Source organism: Physcomitrium patens, chromosome 3, assembly GCF_059467195.1.
Source record: "Physcomitrium patens ecotype Gransden chromosome 3, ASM5946719v1, whole genome shotgun sequence".
NCBI classification, from domain to species: domain Eukaryota; kingdom Viridiplantae; phylum Streptophyta; class Bryopsida; order Funariales; family Funariaceae; genus Physcomitrium; species Physcomitrium patens.
Window position 1 is genome coordinate 25176431 of NC_143412.1, and position 27040 is coordinate 25203470.

At 43.5% G+C, this 27040-nt stretch overlaps 2 protein-coding genes across 5 annotated transcripts; one reads left to right on the plus strand and one right to left on the minus strand.

Moving 5' to 3' along the window:
* Window positions 1–365: 365 nt before the first annotated feature.
* On the plus strand, window positions 366–8588 carry LOC112280204 (pumilio homolog 1). Of its 2 annotated transcripts, none has more exons than XR_016502369.1 (12): window positions 366–579; window positions 2085–3036; window positions 3301–3619; window positions 3832–4214; window positions 4370–5379; window positions 5546–5687; window positions 5853–5960; window positions 6128–6340; window positions 6497–6701; window positions 6915–7109; window positions 7352–7526; window positions 7753–8588. XR_016502369.1 is itself a non-coding variant. In XM_024515414.2 (12 exons), the coding sequence occupies exons 2-12, from the start codon at window positions 2320–2322 to the stop codon at window positions 7824–7826; spliced, it is 3447 nt and encodes a 1148-aa protein (XP_024371182.2). In that variant the 5' UTR covers window positions 366–579; window positions 2085–2319; the 3' UTR covers window positions 7827–8588. The 2 variants fall into 2 exon arrangements, 1 of the variants encoding a protein (XP_024371182.2); XM_024515414.2 differs by having other exon boundaries at window positions 6497–6607.
* A 5511-nt stretch (window positions 8589–14099) lies between these two features.
* LOC112279906 (pumilio homolog 1) lies at window positions 14100–22196 on the minus strand. 3 transcript variants are annotated; one of them, XR_016502370.1, is made up of 12 exons: window positions 21673–22196; window positions 19652–20603; window positions 19069–19387; window positions 18474–18856; window positions 17309–18318; window positions 17001–17142; window positions 16728–16835; window positions 16348–16560; window positions 15987–16191; window positions 15579–15773; window positions 15162–15336; window positions 14100–14935 (listed from the first exon to the last, which is right to left on the minus strand). XR_016502370.1 is itself a non-coding variant. In XM_024514652.3 (12 exons), exons 2-12 carry the CDS (start codon window positions 20366–20368, stop codon window positions 14862–14864), a joined length of 3447 nt encoding a protein of 1148 aa, XP_024370420.1. In that variant the 5' UTR covers window positions 20369–20603; window positions 21673–22196; the 3' UTR covers window positions 14100–14861. The 3 variants fall into 3 exon arrangements, 2 of the variants coding, with proteins under 2 accessions (XP_024370420.1, XP_024370419.1); XM_024514652.3 differs by having other exon boundaries at window positions 16081–16191; XM_024514651.3 differs by having other exon boundaries at window positions 16081–16191; window positions 19652–20600; window positions 21673–22154.
* Between the last annotated feature and the right edge of the window lie 4844 nt (window positions 22197–27040).

The following is a 27040-nucleotide window of genomic DNA, read 5'->3' on the forward strand; positions in this document are numbered from 1 at the left end:
CCCTGGACCGTATACCGATCCGTAGTCACGGTCGTCAATTCCACATTGGTAGGCTATCACCACGGTGACGCTTCTATAGCTTCCACCGCCGCGGCACGGCGCGATGCGATGGAGGAGGTGGCATTAAGCCCATCGGAGGGGATACCGTGAGGATGGGAGAAGATCCAACGGCAGAGAATCAAACCGGGGAGCGGCTTCCAAAGCCTTGCAGAGTCCACAGTGTTGGCTTTCCCTCTCGTTGCAAGGCTTCTTTCTCTCTCCCTAGCTTTCCCTAACCCAGGAACACCGAGGAGCAGCACGCGAGTGGGACCGGCGGCTGTGCGATGATGCATCCAAGTGCGCCGAGACGTCTACTGTAATGGAGGATGTTTCGTAAGAGAAACGAGGGCTTGGTCGGGGTCGGGCGATGGGGAGGAGGGAGGGAGCAGTCTGGCCTCTGTGAATCCACCGCCACCCAGCGAGCGACATGCGTTGCGTCTCGTTGCCAAGCGCACCCGGCCTGGTCGTGGTGGCACGCAGACAGACAGACGCCACCTTCCTCGCTTTTCTCTTTCTTCTTCTCTCGCGTCGTTTCTTCACGTTAGTTTTCTGAATCCTCCAAATTTTATTTCTTTTTGATGCTTGCTGTGTTAGGACTGCAGCTAGGCTTGATTATTTTGTAGCGAGTTTTGGTTGCTGCTGGCGGTTGTAGTGATAGTTTCGAGGAGGAAGTGGATCAAGTGCGTGCTTTGTGTGGTTTAAGGTAGCTACATGAATTTCGACCGCTGGTATTTCCGGCTTCTTGTGCCCTAAGTTTGATTTCCACTCCCGGAACCTTTTTTTTTTTTTTTTTTTTTTTTTTTTTCCTTCCCCCATCTTCTCCTTTATTTCTTTATTCATATCGACATTGTCAGAAGGTGGTAACTGGTGATCGTTGAGATTTTTGGTGTTTGACAGTTTACCGAGTTTACCTTGCACATCGAGTGGAATTTAGCTCGGATTACACGATTGTAGATTATGCAGTTTCTCTGTGTATGACGTGGTGGGGAAGGGGCTAAGAGAGAGAGAGAGAGAGAGAGAGAGAGAGAGAGAGAGATAGAGCTTTCTTTGATAAGCCGATTCGCAATGTCCTGTTCTCACCGAGCATCCATTGTTTCGAGGAATTGCAGTCGGCTTATCGAAGCACAAAGTGTTTCCGATCTGCCTGTACGAATTAAATTATGCCGACAGGTGTAATTCTCATGCCTTAAATTCACGCCGTTCTTACCGCACTCCTCCTGTATCTGTACACTACGGCGAGTTTACAATGTGTTAGTGTAAACGGGTCTCTTCTGACTATTTAGACGAGGTTGGGCATAAGTTGGAGGTTTATGGCAATGATACTCTAATCTCGAATTCGTGTGAAAGTATTTTTTGTCCTTAGATCGCGGAAGCTGATATTTTTGGTACTTTAGCGAAAATCGAGGTAAAGAATGCAGTCTGGATGTGATCATATCTTGACATTAAATTAACTTCGGTGCGGAACTGCTACCTAAGAAGTCCTTGAAACATGAGCAGGATATGTCCATTCAACGCAACCATGTCGACGAGGAATTCCATTGAATATTAAGTGCAACGTCTTAGAGATCAGTCCTTCAAAATTCCTCACTTCCTTAGATTCTGTGAATTTCTTTCATTTTTCTCGTTGAATTAATGCAAGCTATATAATTGTCGTGGGCCTCATAGTCTCTCTTTCAAATCCTAACCAAAACAACGCACAGCCCTATATAAATGCTCTTGGAATCTTCACTCAAGCGTTCTGCACTCGGCTAAACAATACCTTCCCCAACCATTCAATAACTCAGTTGGGCATGTCCAGCCGTAGCCGTAAAGAAGACATGCCAAGAATGACTGTTTTCTATCAATATACCCATACCGAAATTTACCGGCTTATAGGTCTCTACTGAAAAACCATCAAAACGTCCTCCCATGAAGTGGTTCAGCTAAACCTACAAAATGAAGTTCGTTCCCAACGCAACACAATAGTCACCCGCAACACAGTAGAGTCACAAAGCAACGAGCTCAGCAGTTAACCTAACGTCCTCCTTACATGATAATATGTGCAGCGGTTCGAGGTGCTCGGATGGGCGGGCTTGCGTGCGTGAAGGAAATTTGGAGTACTGAAGGTGACGTCTAACAAGGACTTTGACACTAGGAGGAGGAATACGTTCCCGTGGTACATGGTGGCGACACTTTGCGAGTGAGCCAGAGCGTAGCAAGCCTTGTCCTGGAGAATGAAAAATGCGCACGGTTGAGATGATGCTGAGCGGCGCATAGTGGTGGGAGTCAGCACACGTTGAAATGGCGACGGAGAGCCCTGTTATGATGATGTCTGGAGGGATTAGAGGGAATATGGGAACTCTGGGGGAGGGCCTACGGACTGGGAGCGGAGGTGGTCATGGCACCTCACAGGATCTGGATGGAGTTACTGAGTTGGGTCGTCTTCTGAAAGGGCGAACCCGATTCGATAACATTTTGAACTCTGGACACGTACCGCAAAGAAGCGGCAGTGCTCCTCCCAGCGTGGAGGGGTCTTTGGCAGCGATGGGTGGGCTGCTCGACATGCCCACCAGCCACAAAGGCGGGCGTGGTGCGAATGTTCAATCAGGGGAGGAGGATGTTTTGGATGCCGAAGAAGCGCAGCGCGCAGATCCCAAGTACCTGGTATATTATTACAGCAACATCAATCTGAATCCGAGGTTGCCGCCACCGTTGATATCGTGGAATAACTATCGGTTGGCACAGAGATTGCAATCTGGGATGGGAGCTGCGGGATTCGGGGACAAGAAGAAGTTGCGGTCAATGGACGACAGCAGCAGCAGGTCCTTGTTCTCGAGCCAGCCGTTATTGCCGACACACAGAGAGGAGCCGGAGGTTCCAGAGGAGGACAATTCACCGATGGAGGCCCTTGCGAGGACGGTGTCTAGCGACTGGGCAGAAAGAGAGAGGGGTGATGGGTTGATGGGTTTGTCGTCTGGGCTTGGCCCCCGTCCCAAGAGCCTAGTAGATCTGATTCAGGTACGTGAGAGCTGACGATGCTTCCAAGGCCGCCGCGGATGGTTATTGGTGAACCGGTGTCTTTGGATTTAAGGCTGTAGTTGGAGCGTATCTGATCCGGTGTGTGTGTGTGTGTGTGTACATGAGTGTCGAACGCAGGAGGCATGGTTGAGGGATTGTGGTGACAGTGGTGAGGGGTTAGGATGGTGGTTAGTGGGTTATTTTCGGGCGAATTAGCTCCGAGTGTGAGGAATAACGACAGATGTGGATTGTGATGTTGGGCAGGAGGATTTTCCTCGAACGCCGTCGCCAGTGTATCACTTGTCTCGGTCGTCAAGCAGAGCCGCAAACGACGAGAGCGAGGGTGCGAATCCGGTGTTGGAGCTGCAATTGGCCCATTTGCGGGAGTCGGGTGCGGGCGAATCGAATGCTGGAGCAAGTGGTATGGGGTCGCGTAGTACGACTCCCGTTCCTGGAGTGTCGAATCTGCACCAATCTTCGGGGCCCGCAGCGCCTGTACCGAGAATACCTACGCCAGAGATTTTACTCGCAAGCAGTGTCCGTTCCGCCAGTCCGAGTTTGGCGAGGATGGGCGGGGTATCAGGTACGCGGGTTATGAATGGATTTGCATGGAACAGAATGTGTCGAATGGCGGATGCGTTGTGAGGGAGTAACACGTTCTAGGGGGTGCGTTTGTCGGCGTCTTTGCGTGTGATGTGATGGGGAGATGTGAGTCGCAACCGGGTAGGTTGCGTCGAGCTTGTTGGACGCTGTGGGGCGGTTTGGGAGGTGACTGAGATGGGGTGGTTGCTTCAGGACTTTCTGGAGGAAATATATCTTTCTCTAGTTCGGATGCGCGGAGCGTGGGTCTGGGGCGAGCCGCGAGTTCAAGCGCTGCGGATTTCGCTCAGATGGCAATGCCGATGAACAGGTCGGCGAGTGCAAGCACGGCGGATTTCGAGGCAGCCTTCCAAGGGTTGAGTATGTCGGATATACAGGGATCGACGGCAGCGCGAGAGGAAAGAGAAATGCAGCAACAGCAACAGAAGCAGCAACAGAAACAGCAACAACAGCAGCTGCAGCAACAGCAGGAGCAACAGCAGGCGCGGCTGCAGCAACAGCAGCAGGCGCAACGGCAGCAGCAGCGAGCTCAAATAGCTGCGCAGGCGCAGTCGCAGGCACAAGCTCAAGCAGCGCAGGTGACTTGCGCAGATTCTGGTCTTAGCTGTGACAGTTGTGGTAGGGGCAGTATAATTGGAACATGTAGGGTGTGCAGAGGTGGTGGACACTGTGTGGGGCTTCAGGAAATTTTGGTTGGTGACGCACACAAGACTTACGATGTGATGAGTTGCAGGCTTTGGCATATTCGCAGGCTTTCCAGCAGCAGCTGTATCCGGGTGTGGACTCTGGGTACCGAGGTCAGCCGAAGTTTGGTGTGGGTGGAACGGCAAGCCAACAAGCTGGGGCGGCCGGGCTCCAGCCCAATGTCGGGGCAAACAATAATCCGGCGAATATGTATGCTGCTGCAGCCGCCGCCATGTACATGGCACAGCAGAATCCGTACTACCCGAATTTGAACTCTGCGGCCGTTTACGGTCCACAGCATGGGTTGGGTGGATATCCCGTGAATCCGGCGATGCTGGCCCCTATGATGGCCGGATACCCACCCCCGGTGTTCGATCCTGCAACTGCAGCTGCTCTTGCGAGCATGGGCGTGAGAGGCGGCGTCCCCGGTTCGCCTGGTCAAGCAGCGGTGGACATGCAGAACCTGTATAAGTATGCGGGCGGAGCATCGCCCCAGATGCACGATCCGATGTACTTGCAGTACATGCGTGCCGCGGAGGAGGCCCGTGCAGCGGCGCTGGATCCTTCGGTACTGAGAAATTACATGGGGGGAGGTCCCGTGGATATGGTGGAGCTTCAGAAGAACCAGCTGAGTGCAATGCTGGGCGGTTACAGCGCGGAGCAGAAGTCGCAGTTTGGGAGAGCAGGGTCAATGGGGATCCCGATCGCGAGCCAGAAGAGCGGTTCGATGAGCCCAGCGTACTATGGCAGTCCTCCTGGTGTGGGTATGCCATATAACAATTCACCTCTGACGAGCCCGGTGCTTCCGGGGTCGCCGGTGGGGGCGGGAAGTTTTCCGATGCGGCGCGATGAGCGGAACATGCGGCTGTCTTCTGCGTCGAGGACGAGTTCCGGCAACATGGGAGCTGCGAGCGGGGCGACATATGCAGGGTGGCAGGGGCAGAAGACGGGCGAGACGACTGAAGAGAGTCGGGGGTCAACGTTGCTGGAAGAGTTCAAGAACAGCAAGACGAGGCGATTCGAGCTGTCGGACATCGCAGGGCACGTTGTGGAGTTCAGGTAAGATTTTCGATGGAGGGTGTTGGATTGATGCGGCGGTATGCGGGGCGTGAGGTTGAGACGAGACGTTTGATGTGAGGAATGGGGTGTTTGCAAGCGCATGGAAGAGGCGAGTTTGATGCACGTTGGTATGAGTGATGACAGAGGTGTGACTGGTTGAGTGCAGCGCCGATCAGCACGGGAGTAGGTTCATTCAGCAGAAGTTGGAAACGGCAACCCTGGAGGACAAGAACATGGTTTTTCAGGAGGTGCTTCCACGAGCTCTGGTGCTAATGACGGATGTTTTCGGCAACTATGTGATACAGAAGGTATGCGGGGGTGTGGGAAGGTGGAGGTTTGAATACATTCGGCAAGTGGTGGGAGGGTGTCCGTGTGGTTTCGGGGGTTGGAGGCTAATGGGTTAATCGTGAGCGGCTGTTGATTTCGTTGGTGATGATGGGTGGGAGGTTGGTGTTGGCGTGTGGTTGGGGCAGTTTTTCGAGCACGGCACTCATCAGCAGAGGAGAGAGCTGGCAAGCAAGTTGGAGGGACAAGTTCTGGTGCTGAGTCTGCAGATGTACGGTTGCAGAGTGATTCAGAAGGTATGGCTTGTGGCTGCATTATCACGGCCGAGTTGATTTGCTGTTGTGATGAAGAGAGCTGAAACGGTAGGAGCACGTGGCGGTGGTTTTCGTTGGATCCGGTCGGGTTGTAGATTTTGGATAGGATAATTGAGCGCAACGGGGAGGTGGTTGTGGCGTGCGTGCAGGCGCTGGAGGTGGTGGACGTGGATCAACAGACGCAGTTGGTGTCGGAGTTGGATGGGAACGTGATGCGGTGTGTGCGGGACCAGAACGGGAATCACGTGATTCAGAAGTGCATCGAGTGTGTGCCGCCCGCTAAGATCCATTTCATCATCTCTGCGTTTTACAATCAGGTGGTGACTCTGTCTACGCATCCTTACGGATGCCGGGTGATTCAGGTAAATGGGCGCGACCTGAAGTGGTGTGGTGACGGTGGTGATGCTGTGTGTGCATGTGGTGCTGCCTGGTCTTGTGAGCAGCGGATGTGATGTGTTATGTATTGGGTCACGAATGAAGCTTACGAGGTGTGGTGTGGGGGATTTGGGTGAATGCAGAGAGTCCTAGAGCATTGCACGGACGAGCAGAAGCAGAAGGGTATCATGGAGGAGATATTGCGTTCCACTTGTACTCTGGCTCAGGACCAATACGGCAACTATGTTGTGCAGGTGGGGGTGTGTGTGTCGGGCGTGTTGGCAGTCGGTGATTGTGGGGCAGGCGTATGGTTAGACGAAGTTTGTAGTTGGGTTTCTGGGAGTGCAGGTATGGAGGCGATTGTGTTGGCAGTTTGTGGGGGATCGATCTTTGAGTTTGTGGTGTAACATGGAGTTTGCGATGCCTGCTTGGTGGGGGTTACTGTTTTAGTGGCGGTTGTTGGGCGTGGTGTGGAAGGGTTTTTCCAGGCATGGTTTGTGCTGGGCAAAGGTTTGCTGAGGTTTGGGTGTGTGTGCGGCTTGTTTATGGTGTGTTGTTCAGCATGTGCTTGAGCATGGACGAGATCACGAGAGAAGCGAGATCATCACAAAGCTTGCGGGGCAAATTGTACAAATGAGTCAGCACAAGTTTGCATCGAACGTGGTGGAGAAGTGCTTGGAGTACGGCGGGCCAGTGGAGCGACAGATACTGATCGATGAAATGCTTGGTCTGACGGACGAGAACGAGCCGCTGCAGGTACTGTGTGAGTTGAGTAGTAACAGTTTGGTTAGTGGGTGGGTTGTGCTGGTTGAGATAGGGAGGGGATGTTATCGCAGAACTTGAAGCGTGGTGGAGGTCGACATTGCGGGAGGGAGCATTTGTGAGTAGGCGTTTGTGATGTCGTGTGGTGGTGCATATGGTGCGGTGGAGGGTTGAGTGGGTGTAGAGGTAGGCTGATTTACAGGGAGCTGACGTTGATGTTGGGTGATGCTGTGCAGGCAATGATGAAAGACCAGTTCGCAAACTACGTGGTCCAGAAGGTGTTGGAAACGTGCGATGAGTCGCAGCGCGAACTGTTGCTGGGTCGTATTCGGGTGCACTTGCATGCTCTGAAGAAGTATACTTATGGCAAGCATATCGTTGCGCGTGTGGAGAAGCTGGTTGCCGCCGGGGGTGAGTATGGTGTGGCAGTTCGCAGTCGTGGTCTGTTGGTGTCGGTGGCGTAGGATAGCAGGTTTGGTATTGGAGTAGGTGGTCGAATGAACGGGAGTGTTGTGATGATATGTGCTATAGCGGTGATTTGGTCAGTGCCGGGGATTATGTGAGCAGTCGTGTTCCAGAGATTTTGTGTGTGGACATACAGACGTGGTTGCCTGACGAGGGCTGCGACTGTTTGCAGAGAGGCGGAGTGCTGCGTACATGGCACACAACAACAGCAACAACAACAGCAGCAACAACAACGTGGTCAGTTGAAGGTCCGACGGAGATGTTGAACGATGTCGGCTTGGGTGAAGCGCGGAAGGATGGCGGATGGTAGCGTCTGGTGGTGGAGGAGCAGAAGCCAGTCGTTGGTTTGCCCGTGTTCCATTGTGGGGATTGTGGTGTGGTGTGGTGCGGGGGGTGCGGGCAATCCGAAGACGGAAGGACCCAAGGGTGGAGTGGGCGGAAAGCATTTGAGAGCAGTAAATAGTGTAATAGTGTAGGATTGTATTCAGATTGTGTTGATGGTTGGGGGAGGGGCTGGGGTCGGGCCATTGCAGGTCGTACCGGCATGTACGTTGGTGGTGGATGTATTTATAAGCAACGGCTTTGGAGATTGAGAGGTGGGAGCGGCGGGAGAAGTGCCGTCGTTCGTTGCCTGTCGGTGGGAGGCAGGCTTGGTCTGTCCCTGGTAATGTGTGATTTCAGGTCAGGCAGTTAGACATGGAAGAGAGGGTGTGAATGGGTACAGAGCAATGTTAGTGAGTGAAAAGAAGGAAAGGGTCGAGGCAGGAGTTAGCTGTAACGGGCGTGTATAAAGAGCAAGTGTCCTTCGTTCCAAACTGTACAGACTGACATGTGTAGGTCTTGTGACGAGACGTTGGTTTTGAAGGATCGGAAGGTGGGTAGTTGTAGGGCCCGTTCCATTCTTGTATCATTCATCGCCTATCATCAACGTTGAATGAATGTGATGGCTGAGTAATATATGCCATGGCTCTTAATTTAAATGGATGGAGATCCTTTTCATTTTCTTTATTGCATGTAAGACAGTGGAGTATGTTTATAGATGATTGTCCAGATTGAGAAGTTTTTCCCGTTTTTTTTCCTTTTCTTTTCGACACGGACCAGTTGCATTGATTGATATGGGGTTGAACGTTTCGTGTTAGTACCCCAGTCACAGGGTGGTGTTAAGAGGTAGAAAAGAATGGGCGTAATGACATAACTTACCTATCTATTGGATTGCATTTGGTATGTGAAGTATGAAACTGCTATGTGGTGGTCCAGATGGTCAAGTAAATTTATGATTGTTTGTTGTTTAGGATGTCAATTGTTATTCATGCACTATGTCATTGGTTGGAGATAGAAGCTTCAAATCGAAGTTTTTGTTAAAACAAATTGTTTGTTTGTTTGTTTGTTTGTTTGTTTGTTTGTTTTGTGTTTTTCATGGTAGTTTGTTTTGTTTTGTTTTGTAGTTTATGTGACGAACTTATATTAGTTGTAGTGTGTTGAGTTGTCCAATTTTTTTCTTGGAGTTATCAATTTTTTTATTTGAACTTCTTTTGACTTCTTTGCTGAATTGGTCTCTTTCACCACTTTATAGTTTGACAACAATTATATTTCCATAAGAACTTGTAATTTGGTTTTATTTGGCTTTTAATATGTATCATTTATTGCAAGTTGTAAACAATTACCTCCTTTTTATTACAATCAACAAATGTGGTGTTTATATTGTGATCTTGTCTATTCCATCTATTCTAACAAGATATAGTGCCTTTACTTTATTTTTACATTATTTTCTTAATTATAATTAATATTTAGTTATATCAAATGTTTATTCTTCTAGTAAATCAATCTATGTTTCAAAATTCATCCATAAATTTTAAAAATAGAATGATGGATATACTACATTTTAATCTAGTCTTAATTACTTGAGTTCATAATTAGGCATCTAAACATTATTGTTGCATGAAAGAGTGTGTACAAGTATAAAATACAATCAATACAATTAATTCATTACATAGTTCTATAGTTATTGGTACAAGTCTTATCAATTGTAATCTATTATGTATTTTAATAAAAATTGTTTTTTGATGCTCTAAAATATGGTGAATTTGCCACATCAATTCCAACTATTTTTTTTTTTTTTTTCTTTAGTAAGTTCAATTGGTCACAAATATTTGTAAACTTTGGCCAATGCATAGCATTCAACCTTCAACATTCTTAAATAAGTTCAATTAAGCCAACACAATTTGAAGGTAAGTTTGGTCTTTTATTGTTTTAAATTTATTCTTATATCTCTTTTATCTCACAAACATCATAAAATGGATCTTGTTTTAAAAGGAACTTAGAACATATCATTGCAAATGATTAAATATGACCTTCAAAAGGACACATTGCTATTATTTGAAATCTATTTTTTAATAACTCTAGAGTCATATATTTAAGACCATCATAAATATAATAATTCTATGTGGTTTCTGGATTACTTCCTACTTCAATTTTGAACATGCCAAATTCAATCATTTTCACAATGGTATATTGAATAATCTTATTTATAATCTTTGAGTTAACAATGATAACCAAAGTATTTGTAGGCTTTAGACCACAATGTGCAATGTGCATGTCATGCAAGTAAGACATCTCTTTTGCAATTTGATGTCAATGTTAATAAAAATAAATAAAAATATTTGCATCAATTCCATTCTAATGTATAAATATTCTATTTTGTCTTTTATTACAAAAGATTCAACACTTTTGTTAGCACTAACTTTTATTGCAAAATAATATGTTATTAAATTGGAATGGCTTAAACTTGCTAGAATGCTCACTTTTTTTATGAACATTCTATTAAGTTCAACATCCATCTCTTTAGTTCCATACACCAGTCCCAACCACTTTGATTTATAAACCTCACCATAATTTTCTTCACTTATGCATTTTAAATCATCAATTTTTCTATTTTTTATACAAATAAAATCTTCCAATATTTATAGTAGATGGTTTGCTAATCTATAATATTCAAAATCTTATTTTTGATTTGCATGTATTAGCTTCTTTTGTAGAAATTTAATATCTTCTACTACTTCATCACATATTACAACATTAAAAATAGCAGATGTGATGTCTTCAAATTTGTTGGGATATTTCTTTAAAAGCATATTATTTGATATATTCTAACAATATTTTAAATCCAAAAGTAGTTTTCTAAAAGTTTCTTTGTTATTCAATTGGGAGATAGCTTCTTTATACCAATTTGGTTTTCTAGATTTTTCTACTAAAAACTGAGATTTTTTTTATTATATATATATATATTCTATATATATATATCATCCTATAAAAATCCAAATTCTAATTCAATAGGTAGTCAAAAACCTTTGTAATATGCTTGATAATCTTGCATAGATCTGTACACTAGTTTCTATTCATTAAGTATTTTTTCTTCAATAGAACCTTTAAGGCATAACTTTCTTTCAAAATATCTTCACCAATACCTTTTAAATTTGATATTGTGCCACTATCTCAAAAGTAAACATTAGATTGTTCTATATTGGTTAAAAATCTTTGCCTCCAAAATCATTGAAATCTTTATCAAATCATAATATATTTATATTAAGAAAAAAAATTACTTATATATCTAAATTTATAAGATATATTTTTAAAATAAAAGTTATATAAGGCTTAAGATCAGTAATTTTTAAATTTAAATTATAGATTGAAATTACGTTATTAAAATATATAAAGATAAAGTATTGGTTTTAAGATTAATTATGATTAATAGTTAAGTCTTAGAGTTATAGATTTAGTTTATAAGATAGAAAATTGTATAATTTGTGTAGAAATGTAGATAAATAATTATTTAATGAATATTCATAAAGTACAAAACAAATCTAATTTGCAATTTTCTAAGTGGTGAGAGAGAGAAATGGAAACATTTTTTTATTAGTTCTTTATGGATTTTTTTTGTAATCAATCAATAAATATATTATGATTTGATAAAGATTTCAATGATTTTGGAGGCAAAGATTTTTAACCAATATAGAACAATCTAATGTTTACTTTTGAGATAGTGGCACAATATCAAATTTAAAAGGTATTGGTGAAGATATTTTGAAAGAAAGTTATGCCTTAAAGGTTCTATTGAAGAAAAAATACTTAATGAATAGAAACTAGTGTACAGATCTATGCAAGATTATCAAGCATATTACAAAGGTTTTTGACTACCTATTGAATTAGAATTTGGATTTTTATAGGATGATATATATATATAGAATATATATATATATAATAAAAAAAATCTCAGTTTTTAGTAGAAAAATCTAGAAAACCAAATTGGTATAAAGAAGCTATCTCCCAATTGAATAACAAAGAAACTTTTAGAAAACTACTTTTGGATTTAAAATATTGTTAGAATATATCAAATAATATGCTTTTAAAGAAATATCCCAACAAATTTGAAGACATCACATCTGCTATTTTTAATGTTGTAATATGTGATGAAGTAGTAGAAGATATTAAATTTCTACAAAAGAAGCTAATACATGCAAATCAAAAATAAGATTTTGAATATTATAGATTAGCAAACCATCTACTATAAATATTGGAAGATTTTATTTGTATAAAAAATAGAAAAATTGATGATTTAAAATGCATAAGTGAAGAAAATTATGGTGAGGTTTATAAATCAAAGTGGTTGGGACTGGTGTATGGAACTAAAGAGATGGATGTTGAACTTAATAGAATGTTCATAAAAAAAGTGAGCATTCTAGCAAGTTTAAGCCATTCCAATTTAATAACATATTATTTTGCAATAAAAGTTAGTGCTAACAAAAGTGTTGAATCTTTTGTAATAAAAGACAAAATAGAATATTTATACATTAGAATGGAATTGATGCAAATATTTTTATTTATTTTTATTAACATTGACATCAAATTGCAAAAGAGATGTCTTACTTGCATGACATGCACATTGCACATTGTGGTCTAAAGCCTACAAATACTTTGGTTATCATTGTTAACTCAAAGATTATAAATAAGATTATTCAATATACCATTGTGAAAATGATTGAATTTGGCATGTTCAAAATTGAAGTAGGAAGTAATCCAGAAACCACATAGAATTATTATATTTATGATGGTCTTAAATATATGACTCTAGAGTTATTAAAAAATAGATTTCAAATAATAGCAATGTGTCCTTTTGAAGGTCATATTTAATCATTTGCAATGATATGTTCTAAGTTCCTTTTAAAACAAGATCCATTTTATGATGTTTGTGAGATAAAAGAGATATAAGAATAAATTTAAAACAATAAAAGACCAAACTTACCTTCAAATTGTGTTGGCTTAATTGAACTTATTTAAGAATGTTGAAGGTTGAATGCTATGCATTGGCCAAAGTTTACAAATATTTGTGACCAATTGAACTTACTAAAGAAAAAAAAAAAAAAAATAGTTGGAATTGATGTGGCAAATTCACCATATTTTAGAGCATCAAAAAACAATTTTTATTAAAATACATAATAGATTACAATTGATAAGACTTGTACCAATAACTATAGAACTATGTAATGAATTAATTGTATTGATTGTATTTTATACTTGTACACACTCTTTCATGCAACAATAATGTTTAGATGCCTAATTATGAACTCAAGTAATTAAGACTAGATTAAAATGTAGTATATCCATCATTCTATTTTTAAAATTTATGGATGAATTTTGAAACATAGATTGATTTACTAGAAGAATAAACATTTGATATAACTAAATATTAATTATAATTAAGAAAATAATGTAAAAATAAAGTAAAGGCACTATATCTTGTTAGAATAGATGGAATAGACAAGATCACAATATAAACACCACATTTGTTGATTGTAATAAAAAGGAGGTAATTGTTTACAACTTGCAATAAATGATACATATTAAAAGCCAAATAAAACCAAATTACAAGTTCTTATGGAAATATAATTGTTGTCAAACTATAAAGTGGTGAAAGAGACCAATTCAGCAAAGAAGTCAAAAGAAGTTCAAATAAAAAAATTGATAACTCCAAGAAAAAAATTGGACAACTCAACACACTACAACTAATATAAGTTCGTCACATAAACTACAAAACAAAACAAAACAAACTACCATGAAAAACACAAAACAAACAAACAAACAAACAAACAAACAAACAAACAATTTGTTTTAACAAAAACTTCGATTTGAAGCTTCTATCTCCAACCAATGACATAGTGCATGAATAACAATTGACATCCTAAACAACAAACAATCATAAATTTACTTGACCATCTGGACCACCACATAGCAGTTTCATACTTCACATACCAAATGCAATCCAATAGATAGGTAAGTTATGTCATTACGCCCATTCTTTTCTACCTCTTAACACCACCCTGTGACTGGGGTACTAACACGAAACGTTCAACCCCATATCAATCAATGCAACTGGTCCGTGTCGAAAAGAAAAGGAAAAAAAACGGGAAAAACTTCTCAATCTGGACAATCATCTATAAACATACTCCACTGTCTTACATGCAATAAAGAAAATGAAAAGGATCTCCATCCATTTAAATTAAGAGCCATGGCATATATTACTCAGCCATCACATTCATTCAACGTTGATGATAGGCGATGAATGATACAAGAATGGAACGGGCCCTACAACTACCCACCTTCCGATCCTTCAAAACCAACGTCTCGTCACAAGACCTACACATGTCAGTCTGTACAGTTTGGAACGAAGGACACTTGCTCTTTATACACGCCCGTTACAGCTAACTCCTGCCTCGACCCTTTCCTTCTTTTCACTCACTAACATTGCTCTGTACCCATTCACACCCTCTCTTCCATGTCTAACTGCCTGACCTGAAATCACACATTACCAGGGACAGACCAAGCCTGCCTCCCACCGACAGGCAACGAACGACGGCACTTCTCCCGCCGCTCCCACCTCTCAATCTCCAAAGCCGTTGCTTATAAATACATCCACCACCAACGTACATGCCGGTACGACCTGCAATGGCCCGACCCCAGCCCCTCCCCCAACCATCAACACAATCTGAATACAATCCTACACTATTACACTATTTACTGCTCTCAAATGCTTTCCGCCCACTCCACCCTTGGGTCCTTCCGTCTTCGGATTGCCCGCACCCCCCGCACCACACCACACCACAATCCCCACAATGGAACACGGGCAAACCAACGACTGGCTTCTGCTCCTCCACCACCAGACGCTACCATCCGCCATCCTTCCGCGCTTCACCCAAGCCGACATCGTTCAACATCTCCGTCGGACCTTCAACTGACCACGTTGTTGTTGCTGCTGTTGTTGTTGCTGTTGTTGTGTGCCATGTACGCAGCACTCCGCCTCTCTGCAAACAGTCGCAGCCCTCGTCAGGCAACCACGTCTGTATGTCCACACACAAAATCTCTGGAACACGACTGCTCACATAATCCCCGGCACTGACCAAATCACCGCTATAGCACATATCATCACAACACTCCCGTTCATTCGACCACCTACTCCAATACCAAACCTGCTATCCTACGCCACCGACACCAACAGACCACGACTGCGAACTGCCACACCATACTCACCCCCGGCGGCAACCAGCTTCTCCACACGCGCAACGATATGCTTGCCATAAGTATACTTCTTCAGAGCATGCAAGTGCACCCGAATACGACCCAGCAACAGTTCGCGCTGCGACTCATCGCACGTTTCCAACACCTTCTGGACCACGTAGTTTGCGAACTGGTCTTTCATCATTGCCTGCACAGCATCACCCAACATCAACGTCAGCTCCCTGTAAATCAGCCTACCTCTACACCCACTCAACCCTCCACCGCACCATATGCACCACCACACGACATCACAAACGCCTACTCACAAATGCTCCCTCCCGCAATGTCGACCTCCACCACGCTTCAAGTTCTGCGATAACATCCCCTCCCTATCTCAACCAGCACAACCCACCCACTAACCAAACTGTTACTACTCAACTCACACAGTACCTGCAGCGGCTCGTTCTCGTCCGTCAGACCAAGCATTTCATCGATCAGTATCTGTCGCTCCACTGGCCCGCCGTACTCCAAGCACTTCTCCACCACGTTCGATGCAAACTTGTGCTGACTCATTTGTACAATTTGCCCCGCAAGCTTTGTGATGATCTCGCTTCTCTCGTGATCTCGTCCATGCTCAAGCACATGCTGAACAACACACCATAAACAAGCCGCACACACACCCAAACCTCAGCAAACCTTTGCCCAGCACAAACCATGCCTGGAAAAACCCTTCCACACCACGCCCAACAACCGCCACTAAAACAGTAACCCCCACCAAGCAGGCATCGCAAACTCCATGTTACACCACAAACTCAAAGATCGATCCCCCACAAACTGCCAACACAATCGCCTCCATACCTGCACTCCCAGAAACCCAACTACAAACTTCGTCTAACCATACGCCTGCCCCACAATCACCGACTGCCAACACGCCCGACACACACACCCCCACCTGCACAACATAGTTGCCGTATTGGTCCTGAGCCAGAGTACAAGTGGAACGCAATATCTCCTCCATGATACCCTTCTGCTTCTGCTCGTCCGTGCAATGCTCTAGGACTCTCTGCATTCACCCAAATCCCCCACACCACACCTCGTAAGCTTCATTCGTGACCCAATACATAACACATCACATCCGCTGCTCACAAGACCAGGCAGCACCACATGCACACACAGCATCACCACCGTCACCACACCACTTCAGGTCGCGCCCATTTACCTGAATCACCCGGCATCCGTAAGGATGCGTAGACAGAGTCACCACCTGATTGTAAAACGCAGAGATGATGAAATGGATCTTAGCGGGCGGCACACACTCGATGCACTTCTGAATCACGTGATTCCCGTTCTGGTCCCGCACACACCGCATCACGTTCCCATCCAACTCCGACACCAACTGCGTCTGTTGATCCACGTCCACCACCTCCAGCGCCTGCACGCACGCCACAACCACCTCCCCGTTGCGCTCAATTATCCTATCCAAAATCTACAACCCGACCGGATCCAACGAAAACCACCGCCACGTGCTCCTACCGTTTCAGCTCTCTTCATCACAACAGCAAATCAACTCGGCCGTGATAATGCAGCCACAAGCCATACCTTCTGAATCACTCTGCAACCGTACATCTGCAGACTCAGCACCAGAACTTGTCCCTCCAACTTGCTTGCCAGCTCTCTCCTCTGCTGATGAGTGCCGTGCTCGAAAAACTGCCCCAACCACACGCCAACACCAACCTCCCACCCATCATCACCAACGAAATCAACAGCCGCTCACGATTAACCCATTAGCCTCCAACCCCCGAAACCACACGGACACCCTCCCACCACTTGCCGAATGTATTCAAACCTCCACCTTCCCACACCCCCGCATACCTTCTGTATCACATAGTTGCCGAAAACATCCGTCATTAGCACCAGAGCTCGTGGAAGCACCTCCTGAAAAACCATGTTCTTGTCCTCCAGGGTTGCCGTTTCCAACTTCTGCTGAATGAACCTACTCCCGTGCTGATCGGCGCTGCACTCAACCAGTCACACCTCTGTCATCACTCATACCAACGTGCATCAAACTCGCCTCTTCCATGCGCTTGCAAACACCCCATTCCTCACATCAAACGTCTCGTCTCAACCTCACGCCCCGCATACCGCCGCATCAATCCAACACCCTCCATCGAAAATCTTACCTGAACTCCACAACGTGCCCTGCGATGTCCGACAGCTCGAATCGCCTCGTCTTGCTGTTCTTGAACTCTTCCAGCAACGTTGACCCCCGACTCTCTTCAGTCGTCTCGCCCGTCTTCTGCCCCTGCCACCCTGCATATGTCGCCCCGCTCGCAGCTCCCATGTTGCCGGAACTCGTCCTCGACGCAGAAGACAGCCGCATGTTCCGCTCATCGCGCCGCATCGGAAAACTTCCCGCCCCCACCGGCGACCCCGGAAGCACCGGGCTCGTCAGAGGTGAATTGTTATATGGCATACCCACACCAGGAGGACTGCCATAGTACGCTGGGCTCATCGAACCGCTCTTCTGGCTCGCGATCGGGATCCCCATTGACCCTGCTCTCCCAAACTGCGACTTCTGCTCCGCGCTGTAACCGCCCAGCATTGCACTCAGCTGGTTCTTCTGAAGCTCCACCATATCCACGGGACCTCCCCCCATGTAATTTCTCAGTACCGAAGGATCCAGCGCCGCTGCACGGGCCTCCTCCGCGGCACGCATGTACTGCAAGTACATCGGATCGTGCATCTGGGGCGATGCTCCGCCCGCATACTTATACAGGTTCTGCATGTCCACCGCTGCTTGACCAGGCGAACCGGGGACGCCGCCTCTCACGCCCATGCTCGCAAGAGCAGCTGCAGTTGCAGGATCGAACACCGGGGGTGGGTATCCGGCCATCATAGGGGCCAGCATCGCCGGATTCACGGGATATCCACCCAACCCATGCTGTGGACCGTAAACGGCCGCAGAGTTCAAATTCGGGTAGTACGGATTCTGCTGTGCCATGTACATGGCGGCGGCTGCAGCAGCATACATATTCGCCGGATTATTGTTTGCCCCGACATTGGGCTGGAGCCCGGCCGCCCCAGCTTGTTGGCTTGCCGTTCCACCCACACCAAACTTCGGCTGACCTCGGTACCCAGAGTCCACACCCGGATACAGCTGCTGCTGGAAAGCCTGCGAATATGCCAAAGCCTGCAACTCATCACATCGTAAGTCTTGTGTGCGTCACCAACCAAAATTTCCTGAAGCCCCACACAGTGTCCACCACCTCTGCACACCCTACATGTTCCAATTATACTGCCCCTACCACAACTGTCACAGCTAAGACCAGAATCTGCGCAAGTCACCTGCGCTGCTTGAGCTTGTGCCTGCGACTGCGCCTGCGCAGCTATTTGAGCTCGCTGCTGCTGCCGTTGCGCCTGCTGCTGTTGCTGCAGCCGCGCCTGCTGTTGCTCCTGCTGTTGCTGCAGCTGCTGTTGTTGCTGTTTCTGTTGCTGCTTCTGTTGCTGTTGCTGCATTTCTCTTTCCTCTCGCGCTGCCGTCGATCCCTGTATATCCGACATACTCAACCCTTGGAAGGCTGCCTCGAAATCCGCCGTGCTTGCACTCGCCGACCTGTTCATCGGCATTGCCATCTGAGCGAAATCCGCAGCGCTTGAACTCGCGGCTCGCCCCAGACCCACGCTCCGCGCATCCGAACTAGAGAAAGATATATTTCCTCCAGAAAGTCCTGAAGCAACCACCCCATCTCAGTCACCTCCCAAACCGCCCCACAGCGTCCAACAAGCTCGACGCAACCTACCCGGTTGCGACTCACATCTCCCCATCACATCACACGCAAAGACGCCGACAAACGCACCCCCTAGAACGTGTTACTCCCTCACAACGCATCCGCCATTCGACACATTCTGTTCCATGCAAATCCATTCATAACCCGCGTACCTGATACCCCGCCCATCCTCGCCAAACTCGGACTGGCGGAACGGACACTGCTTGCGAGTAAAATCTCTGGCGTAGGTATTCTCGGTACAGGCGCTGCGGGCCCCGAAGATTGGTGCAGATTCGACACTCCAGGAACGGGAGTCGTACTACGCGACCCCATACCACTTGCTCCAGCATTCGATTCGCCCGCACCCGACTCCCGCAAATGGGCCAATTGCAGCTCCAACACCGGATTCGCACCCTCGCTCTCGTCGTTTGCGGCTCTGCTTGACGACCGAGACAAGTGATACACTGGCGACGGCGTTCGAGGAAAATCCTCCTGCCCAACATCACAATCCACATCTGTCGTTATTCCTCACACTCGGAGCTAATTCGCCCGAAAATAACCCACTAACCACCATCCTAACCCCTCACCACTGTCACCACAATCCCTCAACCATGCCTCCTGCGTTCGACACTCATGTACACACACACACACACACACCGGATCAGATACGCTCCAACTACAGCCTTAAATCCAAAGACACCGGTTCACCAATAACCATCCGCGGCGGCCTTGGAAGCATCGTCAGCTCTCACGTACCTGAATCAGATCTACTAGGCTCTTGGGACGGGGGCCAAGCCCAGACGACAAACCCATCAACCCATCACCCCTCTCTCTTTCTGCCCAGTCGCTAGACACCGTCCTCGCAAGGGCCTCCATCGGTGAATTGTCCTCCTCTGGAACCTCCGGCTCCTCTCTGTGTGTCGGCAATAACGGCTGGCTCGAGAACAAGGACCTGCTGCTGCTGTCGTCCATTGACCGCAACTTCTTCTTGTCCCCGAATCCCGCAGCTCCCATCCCAGATTGCAATCTCTGTGCCAACCGATAGTTATTCCACGATATCAACGGTGGCGGCAACCTCGGATTCAGATTGATGTTGCTGTAATAATATACCAGGTACTTGGGATCTGCGCGCTGCGCTTCTTCGGCATCCAAAACATCCTCCTCCCCTGATTGAACATTCGCACCACGCCCGCCTTTGTGGCTGGTGGGCATGTCGAGCAGCCCACCCATCGCTGCCAAAGACCCCTCCACGCTGGGAGGAGCACTGCCGCTTCTTTGCGGTACGTGTCCAGAGTTCAAAATGTTATCGAATCGGGTTCGCCCTTTCAGAAGACGACCCAACTCAGTAACTCCATCCAGATCCTGTGAGGTGCCATGACCACCTCCGCTCCCAGTCCGTAGGCCCTCCCCCAGAGTTCCCATATTCCCTCTAATCCCTCCAGACATCATCATAACAGGGCTCTCCGTCGCCATTTCAACGTGTGCTGACTCCCACCACTATGCGCCGCTCAGCATCATCTCAACCGTGCGCATTTTTCATTCTCCAGGACAAGGCTTGCTACGCTCTGGCTCACTCGCAAAGTGTCGCCACCATGTACCACGGGAACGTATTCCTCCTCCTAGTGTCAAAGTCCTTGTTAGACGTCACCTTCAGTACTCCAAATTTCCTTCACGCACGCAAGCCCGCCCATCCGAGCACCTCGATCTGCTGAAGAAAATATCAGGCTACAAGAGCTTACAGAGTTGATTTGAAAGAAAGGTGTATTTGAAATGCGAAACATTTATTGAAGGAATTCAATAGGACGAGCTATATAGATAAAAATGGAAGAACCACTTTATTTGGTATTTTATGGGTATTTTTATTTTGGCTTAAATTGGTTTAGGACCATATATCTATGATTGGTTTGGTGTGGGTGAATCATAACTTGTACACGTACAATGACAATTGTGGCAAATTGAAAGTGTCGACTCCTAAGATATTTTCCAGCCCAGATCCAAGACTTTGAGAGGTGCTGGAAAGGTGAGGCTATAATCGTCGACTATACTGCGCGTCGAATGTGTCAAGTTGTGAACGTTGATTTCCACTTGGAGAAAAGAAAGTATTGAATTGTCAGACTATGCTGGCTGAGGATTAAAGATGAGACAAGGAAATTCATAACAAGAATTAAAGTGGGTATAAATTCGGGACTCCGGATATGAAATATTAGACATAGGGTTTGTGCATCGATCTCTATATACTCTCACTGGCCGAAAGACTTGCAGCAGGATAATTTCGGCAAAGATAGATCTTCGACTCGTCACACTTAAACAGTTCATGTAAATCACCTCGTGTAAATTAATGCGCTCAAAGAACTTCATTCCTAAGTATCTTAAATTGTTACTTCTTGACTTTTTCATTTATTTGTACGTCACCATTTCGACTTCAAAGCAGAACAATAATACATCGAAACTAATGCCCGAATTCGGTGAACAGGCGGAAACCCAGGTTTCGAGCTCCCGCGAATCTCAGAACCAAAATCACTTGTCTAAACTCCTCTCGTCCATCCCCAAGGACTAATTCCTCCCATTCTAGCAAAATCGAATTTTAAACGACGAAGAAACTCCTTACGATTAGGGTTTAAAAAGTTCCCAATGTGCCGTAAAGAGAAAAGAAAAGAAAACACAGGAATAATGACAGTAGGCAAATGAATAAATTAGTTCCGTGAGACTTAGGGTGCGAGAATCCAAAACAAATTAAAGATCCAATTCTAAGCAGCTAACTTAATTCACACACCAACCTTGCAAACCGCGCTTTTCGACTGCTCCCTCCTCCCTCCTCAAACGCTTCCAACGACCAGAATTGCTCACAAAACGATCACTCCAGGCGAAGCTGCAGCTCCGAGATCATCCAGTAGTGGAAAACAACGAGGATACAAGGAAGGGAAGAACGGGATGAAAGGGTATCCAGAGTAGAGATGCGAGGTGAGCTAGCGAGAAAGTCTGTCGGTGATGGGTGCCTTGGCTGCGTCCGCCTGGGTCGCGCGTGGCAGGAGCGGCATGAAGAGCAGCTTGTTCTTAGCTATGGCAGATGCACAGCAATGCTACTCCTCCTCCTCCTTTTTCCTCCTCGAAGCCCATTCTCTCTCTCTCACCCTCTGTGTCTGTCTGTCTGTCTGTCTCTCGCTCTTGCCTTGTGCGAAAACACAATCCTGTCCCTGACCTTCTGTGTTGTTGGCCACACCAGTGCGCTCTACGCCCTGCGATGCGGCGTCGCACAGCTGTGTGGGTCTCTTCTCCCCCGCCGCACTTCGAAGGTTCCCAAATTAGGGGAACAACAACAACAACGCCTCGCGCAGCTGTGGCCCGTCTCGCGGCTCACAGCACGAGTCCAGCGCAGGCAGGCCATTTTTCTTTTATTCTGTGCCGTGCGATTTGCGCCTCCGCCGAGAGTGTCGGGTCCGATGACCCTATCAGCACCGCTTCGGTGACGCCGTGCGCGGTGGGCAACATATTGGCCGAGTCCCCGAGTAAATCAAAACCCACAGAATATTCTCTTCGTCCCGCACCACTGCAGGATCCGCGAAGACAGGGAGACAGGGAGGGAGACACTGCAATTCTTCATCCGATCGACTTGTAATGTAACTATCTCCCCCCGCACGACCCCCACGACCCCTATTGCGACCTTGCTCGCGCTCGATGCCGAAAGCCCCCTCGATTCTGCTCTCGCCGCCATTGACCCCTAATCACCTTCGCCACTCACCAATGCGGTTACTAATGCTGTCACTAATGCGGTTACTAATGAGGTTACTAATGACCCCTCGTGACCCGGCAATCCAAGTTAAGCACAGTGTGTCTTACATCAGGTGTGCTTGGTTTTAAGGTTTCCGATCTGATTTATCACCAAGATTTACTCAAATAACATTTGAAAAAACTATACATATATAAATATGTATACATGTATACATCTATATATCAAAAAAAATTATTGATAAATTATTGATCATTTTTTAAATTGTTAAATTGTTAAGAGGCTGTATTCTATTTCTTTTTTAATTTAAGTTTTTGTATTTATGTTCTTTAGTTTGTAAATGCGGCATGAAAATTGCTTCCTGTATCTGATATCTATGTAAATAAATTTGAAAGAAAAACCAAACAAACTTGATAGTTTTGTCTCAAAAAAAAAAAAAAAAAAAAAAAAAAAGTATGTGTAACAAAAACTTGAAAGTGCGAAGTCAAATTCTTTGGCCTTGTAGTGAAGTTTTCTTTTCTTTTTCTTTATTTAAACAAAAATATATGGTTATTGTAATTATAACTGAAAATGTACATTCTGATATATGGTTAGAGAGTGATATGCACAACTTATATATAGTACTAAAGAAATTGAAGATATATATATATATACATATATATATATAGATATATATGTATTTATATTTATATATATATGTTAACTTAAATCATTCATCTCAATATATAAAAAAGCAGAGAGGAAACAAATCATCACAAAAGTAAATACTTGTCATCAAAATTTAATGTTGATTGAGATTATCTTACAGATGTTGCCAAAATACAAGTAATGAATATTTACACATTGTAAATTTTAAAAGTCTAAATATAAATATAACTTGTTACATTAACATGCTACAAATAATGTCATTGTAAGAGTGTGAATGATGTTCCAAATCCTAAAATCCGTTATTGATTGTACTTGTAATTGGAGAGGACAAATTACAAGGTCTTTGAAAAAGAACAGGCGTTTCCTCCTAGATTTGGCCAAATAGTTTTTTAAAACTAGGTAATCCAATGCATTATTTGAAGTCTTGATAAAAATATCAGAATGGTTTGTCATAAATTTTTGAAGTAATATAAAATCATTTTTTATACCAAAATTCGTACCATTAAACATTCATGCATTTTTTTATTTTGTATTATTATTATAAATATTATAATATGAAAAATACTTTGTCCATTTAACATTCTAACTACTAATATTTATTTAGTTTCACTCGAACCATAATTAATTGTATGATGATAAAATCATATGTATGTCAAAACTGTTCTGTTTTGTCAACAAATTCAATGGTATAAAATGGTTACGATGAACTTGGGTCACAGAGTCATAATTTGGTCGTACAGACCTTAGCTAATCAAACTTCATTTCAATAACTCCTTCCAAAATTGAAACGAGAAATTTAATTTTTGAGTGACAAGATGTAATTTGATGTGTTGATCTTGCAATTCAATTGAAATACCCATCAACATAAATTCTAAGAAATAACTATACTATGAAACACATTCTGCAAAATACAAAAAAAAGCAAAAATATAACAAAAAAACAAAAAACATGAACAGAACAAATGTTACCACCTAACTGAGTATTGCAATGAATATTTTGCTTCATCTTATTTGGACAACATTCACATTCGAAACTCTGATCCCACCCTCTCTTCTACGACCATCCTCTGTTAGTTAAGGTATCATCCCCAAGGATTAGGGTTTTCTTTAGTTAGTATTTAGACACACCTGCACAACCTTCTTTGTTGTGTTGTTAGATACTGTGCTTAGAATAGAATGTTGGTTAAGTTTAATTTACAATTGTATTTAGCAATTGCTTAGTTTAACATGGTATCAAAGTAGTGATTTTAAATCAATGATCAAACATTCCAGTCAGATGTATCAAAGTTCATTGAAGAGGGCAGTTCCTTGAATAGGATATACATATTTAGATCCAGAATAGAAATATCATGGAAAACCACATGCAGCAACAACATCAGAAACTTTGAACATGTCACAACAAGCAGTGTCAACCATAGATCAAACACCAATAGAAAGAGCCTAATATCCAAGTTTTACCACCTCAAAAGAGTCAACAATTATGCAATATGGATGTATTGCATGAAGCATATGATGCAAAGGGAAGGCTTGTTTGAGTACTGCACAATTCCACCATCCACAATAATATTGGAGAGCACAAGGACTAAGAGAGAAAGTGCATTGGTGGCAATCAATAACAATGCAAAAAACACAATCCTCAAGCTACTTAAGAGGTATGACAAATCTTACCAATGTTGGGCATAGTTGAAAATTTGCTATAAAGTTCATTATGGACTTAGAATTGTCATGATCATTGATAGATTCTTTGAGATAAGAAAGTCAAATAATGTGTCAATCGATGTATACTTAACCAAAGTAAAAGAAATTATAGATTTGCTTGAAGAATTAGATGTGGAACTCCAAGAAACCATTGTCATATACTACATGGTTTGTCATCTATAGAGCCAATATATCATATTCAAGCATATGACACTTGACAAAGACCAACTATCAAAATATAAAGAATTGGAATTCAAGCTTATTAGCTTGGAAATGTCTCTAGACCTAGATCGACTAGAGCAAATTAGCAAGAGCCTATTCACTCAAAATACCATGAACAACTTTGGCCAAACTTGCTAACCAAGTCACTATAGAAACAACAACAATCAATAAAGACTATACTATATATCATCAATATACCAACAAAGACTAAGTCGTACACACCAACTATGGCGTTTTAATAAAGAAAATATATATATATATATATATATATATATATAAAATTGCATCAATACTAAAATAATCACAAATTCAACAAAAATATACAGACATATAACTAAAGAGGAACATCTACTCATCAGCCTTAATTCTAACCATGTAGCCTAAAAAAACCAAGACATGACATCTTCTACTATTTTTGTAGAGAATCAAGTCACATAGAGTAGAAATATAATATCAAGTCCCATTGACAAAGCTAAAGATTGAGAGTACAAAATCTTAAAAAAAAAAAAAAAAAAAAAAAAAAAAAAAAAATCACAACCTTAATAGTTATATAAACTAGCTTGAGTTGGATCTTCCAACAACACACAAAATATCCAATTAAATTAAAGCATACAATACACTTGATAATTGCAACAGTAACTTACAAGCACACTTCATCAAAATAAAAATCAATGCAGTCAAACTGGAATCAAGCAGAGTCACATGGTACCTTAACTTTGACGCCTCAAATTATATAAAAAGAGATAATCATCTATTTTTATACCTCAATCCATCTTAGAGGCATAGGATATAATTAGCTTGAGAAATTAGTCATGAGGTGACCGGTATTAAAAATATATTTAAAGAATTAAAAATCAATGAAATAAAAGCCATCCATGATGGTTTTTTTTTTTTTTTTTTTTTTTTAATATCATTAAAACCCTCATTTATGTAACGTATATAGCCAACAAATAACTTAATATCAAATTTGTAGTAGAAAGCTACTTTATTAGGCATCAACAGATTGAAGAACTTATTGCACATGCAATACGCAACAAATGAAATGGCTTATACCACTTAGATACACTAACACACTTTGGCAATTATAAGCAGCTATCAAACAAAAAGATCAAAGTTTTAGCATGCACCCACAAATTCAACTCATTTGCTATTTTATAACATATCCAACTTAGCCATTTTCACCTATAAAGAATATAATGTATGTGTAAATATAATGCAGTCTCAAGACTGTTTAACTTTCATGTATCAAATATACTATATACAACTTGCATTGGAAGAAAACAAACAAAGAAAAAGGTACCAAAAAACTCCCATCATATGTCTAAATCAATTTTTGAATTTACATATTTTGATTTATGAGATTCATTTAGGATAAAATCTCTTAGAAGAGCACATTACTATGTCATTTCAATTGATAATTTCTCTAAAAAAATATGGGCCTACTTCATAGAGCATAAAAGCTATATGCTATTAAGATTCAAAATCTATGAAGAAAAAATAAAAGCATTGACAAATAGACTAATCCAAGTTCTCAAAATCAATAACTATCATGGACATACTCAAGTAAGCTAGTAATTACATATACAAATAGGTGGAAGTAAGTAAAAATAGATAAAAGTAAATTAATTCTATAGTATTTAATATGAAAGCTTTCTAGAAGCTTTATAAATGCTGCTTTGACTTCATATGTGTCTTTTATTGACTTTTTGGATTAGAAACGTGGTCAACAAGTTGGCCATGTGCCACACATGTTGTTAGCTTGAAGATCAAGCTAACTATATGGCCCACACGTAGAAAAACTTGCCTTGTAAGTTAAGGCATGTGTCCTACAAAGTCAACACATATTGAAGG